This window comes from Oryctolagus cuniculus, chromosome 4 (assembly GCF_964237555.1).
Source record: "Oryctolagus cuniculus chromosome 4, mOryCun1.1, whole genome shotgun sequence".
Taxonomy (NCBI): Eukaryota; Metazoa; Chordata; class Mammalia; order Lagomorpha; family Leporidae; genus Oryctolagus; species Oryctolagus cuniculus.
Window position 1 is genome coordinate 78,731,618 of NC_091435.1, and position 17,880 is coordinate 78,749,497.

General features: G+C 45.9%; 1 protein-coding gene and 1 long non-coding RNA gene across 6 annotated transcripts in view; one reads left to right on the plus strand and one right to left on the minus strand.

Moving 5' to 3' along the window:
- Window positions 1-1,000: 1,000 nt before the first annotated feature.
- PARP9 (poly(ADP-ribose) polymerase family member 9) overlaps window positions 1,001-17,880 on the minus strand; it is a 36,345-nt gene continuing 19,465 nt past the window's right edge. For all 5 annotated transcript variants that reach the window (XM_008266838.4, XM_051859258.2, XM_008266839.4 and 2 more), the window contains 5 exons: window positions 17,814-17,871; window positions 12,435-12,815; window positions 9,549-9,679; window positions 7,908-8,082; window positions 1,001-1,535 (listed from right to left, as the gene is read on the minus strand). In XM_008266838.4, coding sequence (XP_008265060.1) covers window positions 1,156-1,535; window positions 7,908-8,082; window positions 9,549-9,679; window positions 12,435-12,815; window positions 17,814-17,871 — 1,125 coding nt within the window. In that variant the 3' untranslated portion in view covers window positions 1,001-1,155. The remainder of the gene's footprint in view (window positions 1,536-7,907; window positions 8,083-9,548; window positions 9,680-12,434; window positions 12,816-17,813; window positions 17,872-17,880) is intronic.
- LOC138849297 (uncharacterized) lies at window positions 2,952-3,464 on the plus strand. The gene is made up of 3 exons (XR_011387934.1): window positions 2,952-3,027; window positions 3,117-3,243; window positions 3,344-3,464. It is a non-coding gene; the product is annotated as an uncharacterized lncRNA (long non-coding RNA).

Sequence of the window (17,880 nt, forward strand, 5' to 3'; positions counted from 1 at the left end):
AAGGAAGAGGCCCATGGCAAGGGAACTCTCCAAACAGGGACCCAAGGGTGAGCCTCTCCTGTCCAGGATCCAAGAGCAGCACCATCCGAAACAGGAAGCAGCATGCTGCTTTCGAGATGGAGAACACCAGCTAAGGTGTGACAAGGAAGGTGCGAAGACGCAAGGGCAGGACAGTCGAGAAGTACAGAGTGGTATGGATTTGAAAACGGGCAAGGCATGCATAGTGAGATTATCTGAAGTCAATGCGGGCAGTCACAGTGGATTCAGCCTTCATAATCCTCTGCCTAAAACACTCTTCTGTCTCTGTTCCCTGTTGGCGCTAAACCCTCTGACCTCAGCTTGAATGTTGCTCTCTCATGGAGGCCTTTCCCCAATCCTTGATGCCACTCTCCCTCTTCAGTTTTCCCAGAGACTCTGTCATTCTTTTATTACACATCCTCTACTTATCATGTCCATAGCTGCCCTTCTAATTACTCGGACTAAAGGTGTGTGAAGACATTTGTCTCATCCACCACCATATCCCCAGCACCCAGAGAGTAACGGAAGTGTATCTGGTGATCAATACATTTTTGGCAAGTTAATAATTTGGTTTCATGGTGCTTGGATGGCATTGCTTGAAATGGCTTAATACAAGCAGAATATCAAGATGTCGATGTCCTTCCACTTCAAATGATTTCATCTTGCACATAATTTTTCAGAGCCAATGACATGGACAAAGGTGATTTATATTAATATGTAGAACACTTTATAAGATTCTCTGGAGGATCTAAAATCATTCTGTTGTCCTAACATGTTATCCTATCATCAGTTTAGAAAATCAAAGGCTTGGATTATAAACTAGAAAAATCTTTTTATGACATAAGGTATTTTTGCTGTTACCTACTGTAATGATGATATTGCAGGAGATGAAAGAAGACCTGAGGAGGAGTCATAAGATTGTTTTTGTTGCTATCTACACACTAGGTCCTGAGAGACAATGACAATGAAGCAGGCACTAAGATGTTGGTATGTGACCAGTTATTTCAAAAACCAATCAATCCATACAAATAACCCATTTGATATATTCAAACCACTCTTTTAGAGTCATTGATGGTGTCACAGTTCGGTTAGTTCCCTGAAATCAAGGCCTTTCCAGTTCTTAAAATGAAGTGGAGATTAATCAACAGAGCTGCCACTTGGGAATTTCTCCCAAGGCTGCTGTGACGAGGACACCATTGGTCCTGATGAGTAATCCTGTGAACGCACATAATCCTGCGTGCAAGTCCACAAATACAGAGGCATAGCCTGTATGCCACTAAAAATAACAAAGATTTCAGGGTTGGAGACAGAGTCCACCACGCTGTCGTGATTATCTATGGTTCCAGGATACAGTGGTGAGGGCACAATATTTGACCGATGACCCTCACAGAAGGAGCCTGTCAATACTTCAGCCTCAAAAATATAGATCAGTTTATCTTTGACAGGGGTACTCTTGATCTTGTCTGCAAGGTTTTTGAGTTTCTTGGTGAAGTATATACCAGCTCCATATCTGGGGTCTGATAAAAGGAAAAAAAAAAAGGTTATTATGATCCTGTGAATAAGATTGCCTGTTTGGCTATTAGTAAATTTTCTCTCTTCAGTTTTCTATATAACCACCTCCTCTTGATGCCAAGTCTCTGTGTGGATAACAAAGGCATTCAAAGTTGTTCCTTTGAGACAAGTTATCACTGACATCATCAACACAATAACATCTGACATTCACTATACCATAGCAGTTTATAGAGAAGTTAATGGTTTTCAAATCATTTTACATTGATCGGGTTCAATTAATCTGTGACTTAGATAGTATCATTATTTCAAAGATGTAAATTCTGAGATTCCAAGAGATAATTCATGTTAGCATTATCAACTAAGAAGCCAATAGAGAGGGCACAGTGGAAATTAGAACATTTAGAACTGTTTCTCTTAGAACATTGCCTGACTTCTGCATGTTACAACCAGGGATATTTCTAGAAATCTGGACTGTGGCTTGAAAACAGCATCTAGTAAGAAAAGGCAGAGTGTGCTTCAAACTCATGGATAGCACCACAAGGGAAAAATTTGTCAAAACAGGCAGAATGTTGAACATGTAAAATGTCAATGTGCCTGTGTCATTGTTTAGGAAGAATGACTTTGGATTTGGGAAGCACGGACATTGTGGTCAGTAGGGAAGTATTCTGTCCTGTGGGGCAGAGAGAGTCATCAGTCCTCATCACAGCCTGGCACGACACCTCACGATTCTCCATATGCCTGGATCCAGGTTCATGCTCACCAGGCAATTTCCTACTCATCAGGCATTGAGGGACTGTGAAACCCAGGAGGATGTGCCCTAGTCCCACCACAGGAAATGAATCACATCGCTTGTGGTTTTATTCTCTTTCTGGAGAATTGAGAACACTCAAAAAGCTGAAGACCAAATTCTAGACCTCCAGGTAACATAATGCCTGTTCAATGTCCTTTCTTTATTTGAAAGGCAAAGTGACAGATTTGGGAGAGGCAGAGGGGGAGAGAGAGAGGGAGGGGAGAGTAAGAGGGGGAGGGAGGAGACAGAGAGAAAGAGAGAGAGAGAGAGTGAGAGAGAATCTTTCATCCATGGGTTTGCTTCCCAAAAGGCTGCAATAGCCAGGTCTGGACCAGGCCAGAATCAAAAGCCAGGTACTCTGTCTGGGTTTCCCACTTAAGTAGCAGGGGCCCAGGCACTTGGACCATCATCTGCTGCCTTCCCAGGCACATCAGCAAGGAGCTGGATCAGAGGAGTCCGGATTAGAACTGACCCTCCGATATAGGATGCCAGCATCGCCAAGTGACAGCTTAACCTGCTGCCCCACAACACCGATCCTGGAATGTCCTTTCTAACATCATTTGGAGGGGAAAAAATGTAACACTTCTTTTCATAAAGCCAAATTCTCATTTCTTCCCTGATTTCTTCCCTTCCTCTTTGTAGTTACATGGGACCTAAGCAAACACTGTTTGAGGCTCTAGAGCGACACTGAACAACAAAGGTGCAACGTGAGTCACACAGATTGCCTAGTAGCCACATTAACACAGGTACAGAGGACGAAGAGAAGTGACTGTAATACAGGTATGTCACCCATCAGTCTCAGGTCAGGCATATGTCACGTGCTCAGGAGCCACAGCTGACTGGCAGGGACCATACTGAACACAAACAGTGCCCTCTAAAGCTCCAGGACTGACCGATACGAGGCACTGCCTGCACGGGAACAGGTAAGATACAGGGCAACGTTTCCAGCAAGCAATATTCTGAGACAAAAATCACAGATTTTCTTTCTGAAGAGTTTCTTCTGTTCCTTGTTCTTCCACCCAGGAAGAACTGGCTACTGATTACCTGGAGGCAAGAAGGTGATACTTGGAGCAAAATCAATTATATCTGACACTATAAATGTATGGGATAAACAATACTCTATGTATATAAATGTATAGTATAAATGGTACCATACATGTGTGTATGTGTGTATATCTGTGACACACTGCTATTTTTAATTCACAGAAGAGAAAATGGCCTTGAAATTCTGGCTGTGAGGTGGAGTCTTCTACATTTGAGGACATGAGTGGGGAGCATGAGAACCAGGTCAACGATAGATCCATAAAGAAAACAAGTGTTAAACCTGAGTTTTGTGGGACTATAGAGCGCTTGCTAAAGTGACAGTTGTTGTAACGAAGGAATGGAAGAAGAACAGGGGCACAAAGGAAGAAGCACCTCATTGGGAATGTAGGGGCTGGGGAAGGGGCCAATCAGGAGGTGTCATTGACACGTGTATTGAAGAAAGAATAGGGGTTTGTGTGGCTCCAAAGGGCGAGGAGGGCAGGCATTCCATACACAAAGGCAGACAGGCATGAGAGCACACAGCATGTTTAGGAAACCCTCACAACCTCAGCGGACAGAGTGGGTGATGAGCCTGGGGAAGCAAGGTGGGGGCTAGGGCCTTCTGTGCTCTGCAAAGGAGTGGATTTTTAACCTTGTAGGCAACTGAGACTACAGATGCAAAAAGCTATAACGTCAGTTTTTAGCATGATAATTCTGACGATCAAGGGTAGGTTAGACAGGGGTGTGTTTTGAGGCAAGGAAAGAACCTGATAGTAGTCTAAGCCAAAGGGAAGAAGAACTGGGCAACAGGAGCTAGAAGTGAAGACGGGTCAAGACCTTGATGAGGCTGGATCGTGAGGACTGTGGGTACCGCCTAAATACAAAGGTGAGAGAAGGAGGAAGGGGGGTTACAATGATGTTTCAGGCTTAGGAGGCCTGGTAGGTAGATGGTGATGGCAGTAGACAGGGAATATCCAAAAGCAAAGGGCTTTCCTTAGGGAAAAGCATGCCCAAGAGGCTGGCGTTGTGGCACAGTGGGTTAACTTGCCATTTACACTGCCAGCATCCCGTATCAGAATGCCCATTTGATACCCAGCTGCTCCACTTCCGATTCAGCTCCCTTTTACTGTACCTGGAAAAACAGAGCAAGATGGCCCAAGTATTTGGGTCCCTGCCACCCATGTGGGAGACCCAGATGGAGTTCCAGGCTCCTGGCTTTGGCCTGGCTCAGCCCTAGCTGTTGTGGCATGTTTGGAGTGAAACAGCAAATGAAGGATCTCTCTCTCTCTTTCTGTGTGTGTGTGTGTGTGTGTGTGTGTGTGTGTGTGTATTACTCTGCCTTTCAAATAAATAAAATCAAGGAAGGAAGGAAGGAAGGCAAGCAGGCAGGAAGGCAGGCAAGCAGGCCAAGAAAAGAGTTGTTTGAAGTGCCTGTGGTATAGCTGTCCAAAAGAGAGTCGAGTATACAGACCTGCCCGGCAGGCAAGAGGTAGGGGTTTGTAAGTCACTATCGAAGAGATAGGAGTAGAGACCACAGGAATAGGTGCAACCACCCAGGGGGACACTGGAAAACACTTCTTTCAGAACTTGGGAAAGCACTTAACTTACAGAGACTGGGCAACAGATGGATTTGGGAGATTATAAATTATAAGGGCAGGGACTGTGTTTTTACTACTGCTGTATCTCTAGCATCTGGCACAGGGCCTGACTCACAGAATATGCTTAAAAAATCCTTGTTAACTGAATGAACAAACCCAATAAGGAAATCGCAAGTAGACAGGCTCCTTCGTGCTGTATTCAACCAAGTCCCACAGCAAGAGATGAACTCGGAACCGGTTGGACTGCAAACACAGATAGGAAAAGAAAACGAAAGACAAGGCCCTCTGCTTGTGGGTGGCCATGTAAATTGGCTCAGGATCTCTTAATCTGGAACATTTCAGCATTGAAAAAAGCCCAGGGCATTTATACTCCAAGTGAGATCGGCTCCAGTGGTGACAAGACCGGTGTCTCCTGGCCTTGTCCTGTGCAGTCTGCTGAGGTTCTCAGCAGTCACTGGCACGGGTCACATTATGGGCGGGTCTTCTCACTCCATCTGTGGTCTGCATTACCTCAAAGCAGAGGCTGTTGAGCTAAGGGTCAGGGAAACGGGCAGGACACAGAGGCTAACAGGCTAGAGACCAAAAGCTTGAGGCATAATGCGAGATGGAGACAAGGCCTTTGCTTGGTTCTAAAGAATAAACATCACCAGAAGCAAACAAGCCTCAGGCCTGCTGAAGAAACCACAATTCTGGCTGCAACAGCCTGAGAACATTCTAGCCCATCAGACAGTCCTGGCCCCTCGTCGGGCAGTGGGTGTGCAAAAGGCCAAGGGCTTCAATACATAAAGAAAGAAATTCCCCAAGTACAAAACAAAGGTCTTACTCTACTCCTAGACCATGGAGTCTGCATGATTCCTGTCCAGCAACACATGACAAGTGGTTTGGGCTGGGAGCTGTTATATGTTTTCCTTCTCCCTTTTTAGAAAGGGAAATCTGAGGGGCTGGCCTTGTGAACTGCAGGTAAAGCCGCCATTTGTAACCTCAGTATCCATTTTGGGTGCTGGTTCTTGTCCCGGTTGCTCCACTTCCAATCCAGTTCTCTGCTAATGGCCTGGGAATGGCAGCAGAAAATGGCTCAAGTGTCTGGGCCCCTGCTAACCACATGGGAGATTTGGAAGAAGCTCCTGGTTTGTGGCTTCGTCCTGGCCCAGCCCCAGCAATTGTAGCCATCTTGGAAGTGAGCCAGTGGATGGATGATCTCTTTCTCTCTCTCTCCTCTCTCTCTGTGGCTCTGACTTTCAAATAAATAAATCTTTTTAAAAAGGGAATTTCTTTATTATACACATTTCATGGTTTTAAAGATTTATTTTATTTATTTGAATGGCAGAGAGAAAGAGAAAAAAAAATCTTCTATTTACAGGTTTACTCCCCAATGCTGGGGCTGGGCCAGGCCGAAGCCATAAGCCTGGAACTCCATCTGGATGGCAGAGGCACAAATACTTGGGCTATAATCCACTGCCTTCCCAGGCACATTAGCAGGGAGCTGGAATGGAAACACAGCAGCTGCTGGGACTTGAGCCAGCACTCTGATATGAGAGGCTGCATTTGCAAGAGGTGGCTTAACTTGCTATGCCACAAAGCCAGGCCCTCAGAAAGGGAATTTTTCTTGCTCCTTCTCATAAAATTATATATTCAAATTATATATTCCATTGGTATAGATACCTCCAAAAATTTTTTGGAAAATATGTATAAAAAAACCTACCCAGGGATTTCAAACATCTTTTAATTCCACTTTCCATGAACATTTTTGAAGTCTCCTCATGCCTTGCCTTTAAGCTTTAAGAGTGAACTGCCTGAACTTGTGGCTGCTGATGAGACTGGGTAAGACTCTGGGATTGTGTTCCTTGGGAGGATGGTGTGAGTCTTAGATGTTTCGGGAAGAAAGATGTATTCAGAAAGATGTTGGGTAGGCAATTAGCAGTGTCTGTCCCAGGACTGGAAAGAAGGTCCTCGCTAGACTTGGAAAACAAAAGGACAAAGGATGATCTTACCGAGAGTAGTTTAAGTATGGGCAGAGGATGGGGCTTGCAAAAAAGTCCAGGTGCGAATGGAAGTTGCAGACTTTTAAGACTTTGGTAATAAAGGGACCATACTAACTGTTACTAACGTGGTTCTGCTCAAATGACTTGTCAGTGGGGATCCACTAGTTATACCCACAGCCATTGTCTATGTTCGATTTCTACCCCAGTTGTTGCCTATGTTCTCTGTAGAACAAAAATAGATGATTTCCAGACTGCTTTCTAGAAACCAAGTCTGTTTGCATGGGCTGCACAGCAAGCTTCATGTTACATATTTTGAAAGACAAAGATGAGTCACATATGTAAAGGATCAGGCAAAGTGAAGCTGCAACCCACAGGTACCCCTGCAAGATTATTGCTGAAGTTCTCAGCCTCCTGGGGAGACGTCGAAAACTATAAGTTTTCACTGGTGACTGAAGAGGAAAGGGGACAATACAACAATGAAGCATGCAAGATTTTTGTGCAACTGAAAAGAATCAAGGAAGCTGTACATAGAACTCCTATGGCTGAGAAGGATCTCATGACGTTATTCAACCCCCATGACAGATACTGAATTCATTCTCCAGTAGCCACTGGAAATGAGGAGGAAGGAAGAGGAAAGACCAACTTTCTAAGACTTAGGGCAATACCCTTTTAGTTAAACGAGGAGGATAGTCTGGTGGTGTTGACAGTAAGTGTGTTGAGATAAGTAAGCAAAACAAGAAAAAGCCCCAAGGTGCTCTCTGCAGATAGGACTCAGCAACACAGTGACCCGTGGATCTCATTCCTCAACGTAAAACCTACCATCAACAAAATAGATGACCCTTTCCAAGAGACTTCACCTCTAAATCCCAGATGCAAATGATCCCTTCCCCACAGCCAAGCATGCTACTAGTAACAGCCACCTGCTGCTGCCTGCCCACCAGCTCACACATGGCGTAGCCCCAAGGGAAGAGGGCTGACACCTACCGCTGGGCATCGAGTACATTCTGTGAAAGCCAACTCTGCATATCACATCACAGAACTGGTTTGGGACTTGCTGGAACAACCTGTGGCTCACAGGGCCCTTGTGCTTTCTCTCTTCCATCATTTCCTTCTTTCTTTGGAAGGCAGCCATGAGAACTGCATTGGCAATCTTCTCCACCTAAAACAAGGGAAAGACAGAGACTGGAGAGCAGCTACTGAAGTGGCCCCTCACGCTGCAACAAAAATGAAGGTGCTTCCTGCACATTACTTTGGGAGCAGTTTGGTTCTCATTAAGTTGCCTAAAGTCTCTCCTGCCCCGATCCTATTCTTGATTGACTCTTATCTCTTCAAAACTCTCTGCTCCTCCTTTGATAAATTCGCTTAAAAGAAACTGAGCAATCACTATATGCTTGGCACTGGTAATGAAATGGGCACTAACATAGACAGGGTTTCTGCCTTTAAAGCTCACAGGTTAGTGAGAGGTATTAAGTAAACAATTTTAATACAGTGTACAAAGTGCTATTCCATGCCTTTTATTTTACTCAAAGCTGGGCAGACAGCTGTTTCCTGAATCTCAAATCCATGCCCCCATGTGTCCTAACATGACTGCTACCTTCTGGTTCCATCTGTACCCCACGTGCCTGCCCTCCTTCCAGCCTTACTCCTAGGAATCCAGGTCAACAGTCAACTGAGTTAGAGCCATCAGCAGGTGAATGTCTCTTATCTTTATTTTTTTAAAAATTTGTATGTATCTCATAAATACAACATTAGGAGCATAGTACCCGCCCTCCCACCCACTCCTGCATAGTACCCGCACTCCCACTCCTTCCTCCTCCCTTTCCTGTTTAGTCCAAGAAAGAAAAAGCACAAGAGGGGCCAGCGCTGCGGAGTAGCAGGTAATGCAGCTACCTGCAGTGCTGGCATCCCATATGGGCACTGGTTCAAGGCCCAGCTGCTCCACTTCTGATCCAGCTCTCTGCTATGGCTTGGGAAAGCAGTAGAAGATGGCCCAAACTCCTGGCTCCTGGCTTCAGATTGGCACAGTTCCGGCTGTTGCAGCCAACTAGGGAGTGAACCAGTGGATGGAAGACCTCTCTCTCTGCCTCTCCTCTCTCTCTTTTTTTTTTTTTTTTTTTTTTGACAGGCAGAGTGGACAGTGAGAGAGAGAGACAGAGAGAAAGGTCTTCTTTTGCCGTTGGTTCACCCTCCAATGGCCGCCACGGCTGGCGCGCTGCAGCCGGCGCACCACGCTGATCCGAAGGCAGGAGCCAGGTACTTATCCTGGTCTCTCATGGGGTGCAGGGCCCTAGCACTTGGGCCATCCTCCACTGCACTCCCTGGCCACAGCAGAGAGCTGGCCTGGAAGAGGGACAACCGGGACAGAATCTGGCACCCCGACCGGGACTAGAACCCGGTGTGCCGGCGCCGCAAGGTGGAGGATTAGCTTATGGAGCTGCAGCGCCGGCCTCCTCTCTCTTCTTCAAGTAAAATAAATAAAACTTAAAAAAAAGAAAGAATGGAATGAAAAAAAAAAACTAAGAGAACTGTTCCTCAACAGTCTAGACAATGCTGGTGAACTTCACTTTTGACTACAGAGCCAAGTGAGTTTCTAGCAGGTCAAATCCTGCCCATGAGGACGTCTACCTTTAAAACCCGCAAACCACATTTTTCAAACTCTTTCCTTTGGTCTTGAGATAAAGGCATCGGATGTCTCAGAAATGTGATATTTTCTTTCATTTCCTTCTGGATGTTTGGTTGCTGGCCAGCCCATTGTCCTAAAAAGGAGGAACACAAAACTTTGTGTCACTGCTCTGTGAGACAGAAAAAGTTTGTTGAGACGCTGAATGAAGCACATTTGAGAAATTTGGAGGAAGAGATGAGCCAGTTTGACTCACAGGCTTCGTGTTGTCCAGGACAGCACAAGGAGAGCTATGATACTGCAAGGAGTTTCAGGATAGTATAGGAGGCTAAATAATTTGTCTTTGAATGATTTGGATCTTGAGGCGGAGAGGATATGATTAAAAAAATAAAGGCATGAATGACAGCCGTCCTCCAAAAGCAAAGCTGCGATGATGATATAGAATTATAAAAGAATGTAATAGGAAATGTTGGGGTTTCTAGCCAGGATGCCTACCTGCAAAAGGCGACAGGTATAATGGAAAACAGTAAGACTGTTTACATAACACTTCAAAATTTTCAGAGATTTCACACTGCGACCTTGTTGGAATAATTACAGCACCAACACTGAAATAATCCATAAGGAAATTGGAGTTCAGAGAAGCTGAGTGATTTGCCCAATATCACACAGCTAGTAAGTACAGATCTAGGAGTGTAAACCTGGCTTTCACCAGTGCATTCTATAAGGAAACAGGACACCATACTTGGAACATGTATCACTCACACGTCCTTCAACCAAGATGAGCAGAATTTGGAGAATAAGAGTCTATGGTGTCTTGATTTTCCTCCCTCCCTCCCTCCTTCCTTCCCTCTTCCCTTTCTTTCTTTCCTTGTCTCCTTGTTTTTTAAATTCAGAGGACAACCTGGTTTTGTTCAGGGTGCTTTTAACTGAACTAAGTGCACAAACAGACAAATGAAACACTCCCCCGTCCCCAGCCCCCAAAAGCCTTGGTTTCTCTTGGGCTATTTTCAGTTGCTATCCCGAGGACACGAAAATGATGGAATCCCCAGGGCATTGTCTCATTGAGTGGGCTCAGTTTGACCACGAAAAGAAGGTGACAAAGCCAGAGAAACTCACTAGAGAGTCAAGTTGTAAATCTGAGAAATCAGAAGGGACAGAACTCTAGTAGAGGAGCTCAGAAGCCAGGAAGAGACTTCTAGAGCTCTATTTAAATGTACATTAGAGTCCAGCATTTACCAAGCTCTGATTAGAGGCCAGGAATGTGGCTGGCCACTGAGAACCCGAAGGTCCACCCACCCCTGCTGTCCGAAGTGCTCACTGGGAGGGATGGGAGAGTAGTAAACAGGCCTGAGTTGGGGTACAGCGGGTTAAGCCTGCAACACTGGCATCCCAGCAGGAATTTCCTATCAGAGCACTGGATTCCAGTTCTGATCCAGCTCCCTGCTAATGCTCCTGGGAAAGCAGTGGAAGATGACCCATGTACTTGGGCTACTGCACCAGCGTAGGAGACCCAGCTAGAGTTCCAAGCTCCTGGCTTCAGCCTGGACCAGCCCTGGCTGTTGGGCCATTTGAGGAGTGAACCTGCAGATGGAAGAGTGTCTATGTGTGTGTGTGTGTGTGTGTGTGTGTATGTTTCCTCTCTCTAACTCTGCCTTTCAAATTAAAAAAAAAAGTTTTTAAAGTAATGCTGATGGTGGGAACAGAGCCAGAAAGCAGCATATAAAAAGTTACGATATAGGGGCCAGTGATGTGCCTGTAACACCAACACCTGATATGAGCACTGGTTCAAGTCCCAGCTGCTTTTTTTTTTTTAAGATTTATTTTTTTTATTTGAAAGAGCTACACAGAAAGAGAAGGAGAGGCAGAGAGAGAGAGAGAGAGAGAGAGAGACCTTCCATCCTCTGGTTCACTCCCCACTTGGCCGCAATGGTTGGAGATGCACCGATCCAAAGCCTGGAGAAAGGAAATTCCTCTGGGTCTCCCATGTGGGTGAAGGAGCCCAAGGACTTGGGCCGTCTTCTACTGCTTTCCCAGGTCATAGCAGAGAACTGGATCGGAAGTGGAGCAACTGGGACTTGAACCGGGGCCCATATGGGATGCCAGCACTGCAGGCGGCAGCTTTACCCACTACACCACAGCACTGGCCCCCAACTCCCTGCTAATGCATCTGGGAAGGCAGCAGAATATGGCCCAAGTGCTTGGGCCCCTGTCACCTGTGTGAGTGTCCTGGATGGACTTCCTGGGTCCTGGCTTCAGCCTGGCCCAGCTCCTGATTGTTTGGGGAGTGAACCAGAGGATGGAAGATCTCTCTCTCTCTCTCTCTCTCTCTCTCTCTCCCAGTTTCTCTCTCTCTGTGTCTCTCCTCTGTCACTCTACCTTTAAAGTAAATAAAAATAAAATTTAAAAATGCATGACCTGGGACCGGTGCTGTAGTGCAGCGGGTTAAAGCCCTGCCCTGAAGCGCCAGCATCCCATATGGGCGCCAGTTTTAGTCTTGGCTTCTCCTCTTCTGATCCAGTTCTCTGCTGTGGCCTGGGAAAGCAGTAGAAGATGGCCCAAGTCCTTGGGTCCCTGTACCCATGTGGGAGACTCAGAAGATGCTCCTGGCTCCTGGCTCCTGGCTTCAGATCAGTGCAGCTCCAGCCATCGTGGCCATCTGGGGAGTGAGCCAGCGGATGGAAAACCTCTCTCTTTCTCTCCCTCTCTCTCTCTACCTCTCTAACTCTTTCAAATAAATAAAATAAATCTATAAAAAATTCATGACCTAATAGATAACCAGAACGGTTCACTTTCTCCTCTCTGCTATTTATTTTCCACATCCATGCATGCACACGCACACCCTAAAAAGGCACAGCTGGGAGAGCTGACGTTCTAACTCGGAAGTTACTCACCCCATAAGCTCCAGAGGGCTTGCTCCTTTCTCTGTGCCATTTCCTCCTGAACTTGACACAGCACACGTTCGATGTTCATGACCCCCTCGATGAGGCCAGCCTGGGCTCCTTGAATCTCTAAGCATGCCCTTCCAGGACTGATAATCTCACAGATGGAGATGCCTAAGTCTTTCTGAAGCTGAGCCAAAATGTCATGTTCCTTTTTCCCAAGGTAGAAAATGTGGTTGTTCTCGATGGTCTGGTGGTCCGGCAGGGCCAGCAGCCTCTGGAGCCACGCCTGTGCTTCACTCATCTGCTCCTTGTTGGATCCCATCAGATCGATGGCAGGAGATTTTGCTTCAAGCCCATTTTCTCTTTGCTTTTCTCTTGTCCCCCTGGAGTCTGAAACAAGGACCAGCAGTAAGCACAGAAGGTTGGCAGGTTGTAAGATAGTGTGGCTCATAACCCCACAGCTGTGGTTGACTGCATACCCTTACCGTGGTGAGCAGTCGGAGCTCTAGCTAAGCACCTACCTGTGAAAGCCGCTCTGAGTATACAGGGAATCTGAATGCGACGTGCACAGTCGGAGTGGGAACTGGGAAGGTGGCTTGTGTGAGGGGTTAGCTTTAGCATTTCTGGCTTCTGCTGCTCTGTTTGTCACCGCACAGACCGCGGATGTGAACTAAATGTTACTTCCTGCTGAACAGGATTTTCCTTAACCTCTTGCTGCTACCAGGTTTGAAATCAAACATCTCTGAAAGCCATACATGGAGTTCAAGGAGTGAAAATCATTTTGAAAAAATTCAACATGAATTTTTGATTAAAAAATGTTTATAATTGAAAATGGAGAAATTATCCAAGTATACGGAAGACAGAAATGCCTGTGATTCCACTATTCTCATAACCTATGTGTGGGTGACAGGACATCATGGGCTGCGGCTAGTGAAAGGGTGGCAATGGGTGTCCTCCTCCCCATCTCCACAGTAAGCACTTAGAGCTTATCTGCTGCTGCCACAGCTGCTGCTGGTGGACATAGCATATCCCAGCAGAGGAGGAAAGGGACCTGACCCCAACCCACCCGTGTGGCCCCCCACAAAAAGTAAAGATAAATATACATATAGGTACATGGATATATTAAAAAAGGAAGAATCAGGGCCGGTGCTGTGGTACAGTAGGTTAATCCTCCGCCTGCGGCACCAGCATCCCATATGGGCGCCAGTTCTAGGCCCTGCTGCTCCGCTTCTGATCCAGCTCTCTGCTATGGCCTGGGAAAGCAGTAGAAGATGGCACAAGTCCTTGGGCCCCTACACCTGCGTGGGAAACCAGGAAGAAGCTTCTGGATCGGCTCAGCTCTGGCTATTGCGGCCATTTAGAAAATGAACCAGCAGATGGAAGACCTTTCTTTCTGTCTCTCCCTCTCACTGTCTGTATCTCTACTCTCAAATAAATAAACAAACAAAATCTTAAAAAAAAAAAAAAAATCTTTGGCCGGCACCGTGGCTCAGTAGGCTAATCCTCCGCCTGAGGCGCCGGCACACCGGGTTCTAGTCCTGGTCGGGGCGCCGGATTCTGTCCCGGTTGCTCCTTTTCCAGTCCAGCTCTCTGCTGTGGCCTGGGAAGGCCCAAGTGCTTGGGCCCTGCACCAGCATGGGAGACTAGGAGGAAGCACCTGGCTCCTGGCTTCGGATCGGCTCAGCGCGCTGGTCGTAGTGGCCATTTTGGGGGTGAACCAATGGAAAAAGGAAGCCCTTTCTCTCTCTCTCTCCTTCTGTCTCTCTCACTGTCTAACTCTGCCTGTCCGAAAAAAAAAAAAAAAAAAAAAAACGGATCTAAATTGCAAAAAGGGCAATGGACTATTTGAAAGGGAAAGCAAAGATGAACCAGTATCTAGAATATATAAAGAATTCCCTCAAATTATTGAAAAAAAAAAAAAAACAACCCAGGGGCCAGCTAGGCAAAAAACCAAAATTTACAGAAAAGGACACACAGATGGCCTGAAAAGATGTGAAAAGATGCTTCTCTTCATTGGTAATCAGGAAATGAAAATCACCCACCAATTGGCATGCTTGACCATATCAAGTGTTGGGAAGCACGCAGAGCAACTGGAACTCCTATATGGTCATGATGGATACAGAAGTGGATCAAGCACTCACATTATTTAAAGACACTTTTGCACTGCACATCATATGTGTACATGTTGGTAACAGCAAAAGGCTGTACATGTATTTCTGATGACTATTACAAAACTATGGTAACAAAATGAATAAACTTTAACTGGATGAATCTTAGAAACATATTTTGGGGCTGGTACTATGGCATAGCAGATAAAGCCACTGCCTGCAGTGCTGGCATCCCGTATGGGCACCGGCTCAAGTCCCATCTGCTCCACTTCTAATCCAGCTCCCTGCTAATGTGCCTGGAAGGCAGTAGAAGATGGTCCAAGTGCTTGGGTCCCTGCACCCACATGGGAGACCTGGAAGAAGCTCCTGGCCCAGCCCTGGCCATTGCAGCCATTTGGCAGTGAACCAGCGGATAGAATACCTCTCCTCTGTCTCTTCCTCTCTCTCTCTCTCTCTGTAACTCTGCCTTTTTTAAAAAAAAAAAAAAGATTTATTTATTTATTTGAAAGAGTTACAGAGAGAGGAGGAGAGGCAGAGAGAGAGAAAGAGGTCTTCCATCTCTGGTTCACTCCCCAGATGGCCACAACAGCCGGAGCTGCACTGATCCGAAGCCAGAGCCAGGAGCTTCCTCCGGGTCTTCTCATGTGGGTGCAGGGGCCCAAGGACTTGGGCCATCCTCTACTGCTTTCCCAGGCCATAGCAGAGAGCTGGATCGGTAGTGGAGCTGGCAGGACTAGAACCGGCGCCCATATGGGATGCTGGCACTGCAGGTGGCAGCTTTACCCACTATGCCACAGCTCTGGCCCCACTCTGCCTTTCAAATAAAGAAATCTTTTTTTTTTTTATAGAAAGAAGGAAATACATATTTAAGTGGAAAAGTAAGTTGAGCACTTAATGTGTTCTAGGCATTGTTTCAAATGCTTTACATGTATTCTTTTATTCAATGCTCATATTCCTATGAGATAGGTACTACTTACAGTCCCAAATGATGAGTAAAGAAACTGACTCCAGCTTAGGTAACTTGGCCATAGTTGTAGGAGCAGCTGGTAGTAGCCATGAATCTAGCAGGTGTGGGTGTCTCACTCCAGTGCTCACACAATTCTGCTTCCCAGTAGTAATCCTAGGACAACAGTACCTGTCTCCTGATAGTGTAGTTGGGTGGTACCAGCAGCTATGAAAAAGTACTAGGACAGACTTGGTGTAGAACTAAGAAGGAGAGGAAGGCTTCTTTGTGAGTAAAAATGAAAGCCCATGTTTTAGGCACATAACATGTGACAGGGGTTTTTCAACTAGAGGAATGCCTTTTTTTTTAAGCCTTTATTCTGCCTTGGAGCTTATACAGCTATACAGGAGAAAATGGAAACAATGGTAATGACATTAATTCATTCAACATTATAACGAGAGAAGAATTATTCCTCTAGATAAATAAAAATGTTCAGACCACTATAGGATAGTTTTCTAGAACCCAAAATTTAATTTCTAACTATTTACTAGCTAAATACTTCTAATGGAAGCACATTTCTCTGCCTTCCTAAAATTTAACCATTTTGATCATCTGAACTGATCATTAGCTGTTATTGTCAGTTATTTCCCTATGCTATGTAACTCCTTTACAAAGATTCTGAGATATTACTGAAGTACAAGGTGACAGCTGCCCCATCACTCAGATTAATGACATATAGTTCATGGTGGGTTACTCTTCTGTATGACCCCCCTCTAAAGTCTCTCCTGGTATCCAGCCACCCGATACTCCTTCACTGCACTTGTTTGCTCCTGTGGGTTTTCTTCACCTGGGGTACACACCTGCCACCACCATCAACTCTGGCCCACGAAATTTCTGCCATCTTTTAAGCCCAGCTTAAACCTATTCTTATGCCTCATGTCATTCTCCAATCCCTTGCAGTTAGAAGGACTCTCTTCCTTCTCTGGACAACCTGGTGTATTTGTCCATCCTCACTCATTATTTATCCCATAGGACTTTTTTTTTTTTTTTTTTTGACAGGCAGAGTGGACAGTGAGAGAGAGAGACAGAGAGAAAGGTCTTCCTTTTGCCGTTGGTTCACCCTCCAATGGCCGCCGCGGCCGGCGCGCTGTGGCCGGCACACCGCGCTGATCCGATGGCAGGAGCCAGGAGCCAGGTGCTTTTCCTGGTCTCCCATGGGGTGCAGGGCCCAAGCACCTGGGCCATCCTCCACTGCACTCCCGGGCCACAGCAGAGAGCTAGCCTGGAAGAGGGGCAACCGGGACAGAATCCGGCGCCCCAACCGGGACTAGAACCCGGTGTGCCGGCGCCGCTAGGCGGAGGATTAGCCTAGTGAGCCACGGCGCCGGCCCTTTTTTTTTTTTAACGCTTTGCATCTTTACACACATAATCACAACAGCCTGTTACTGCTGTCATTATGCAAACAGACAAACAGGCTCAGAAGAAGCATAGAGACCCTTAAAGTTCCCCTTCCTTGTTTCCAGCACTGCTGGGCCACTGAACACTCCTTCTCAGTATTCAAGCTCCAAAGAAATGGAGTTATCAGGCCATGTAAATCCTTCTCCAGCCCCCAACAACCTGGATTGTCTGGTCCAGTGATCTCAAATCTGGCCTAACAGAGAAACTGAGTAAAAAACATTCCAAAATAGACATGCTTGGCCGAGACCCAAGGTTGACCTGAATCACAGTCTGTAGTGTTGTGGCCTGTATATATTCATGTATGTGCATCTTCAGATGGGCTCAGCTCCGGCCGTTGTGGCAAACTGGGGAGTGAACCAATTGATGGAAGACCTTTCTCTCTCTCCCTGCCTCTCTTTCTCTGTGTAAGTCTGACTTTCAAATAAACAAATCATAAAATTTTTTTTTTTTTCATCATGATCCCAGTGCTCAGATTTGGGTAGCATTGGGTTAACTCATTTATTAGGTATACCTGAGATGTGTTTTCTGTAATTAGTAATAAGTAACCCCATCTAGATGTTCAGAGCAGAAAGAGTGTCCAACTTAGTTTATGAAGTAAGAACTTTTTAGGTACCCATTTGTGAATGAACTGCCCACACTGTGGATTATCTACTATTATCTACTATTATACTACTATTATGACTTAGCCTCCTTTTGTTCATAACGTGAAACTAGACTGAGCAAGAATAGAATTATGGTCAGGAATAGAGCAGGTTCAGGAACACAATGACATATATTTAGCATATTTCTTCTCCTCCCCTCCTTTAGTTCAGAGAACAGAGAGCAGGACAAACCTAGGGTGGGACACTCTACTTGCAGGTCTGTGAATTGTTTACTCACCTCTGTAATTATTGAGACCCAGCATCTTGGACTTCTTTTCCATTTCAGCTCTGAAAACCTACAATAA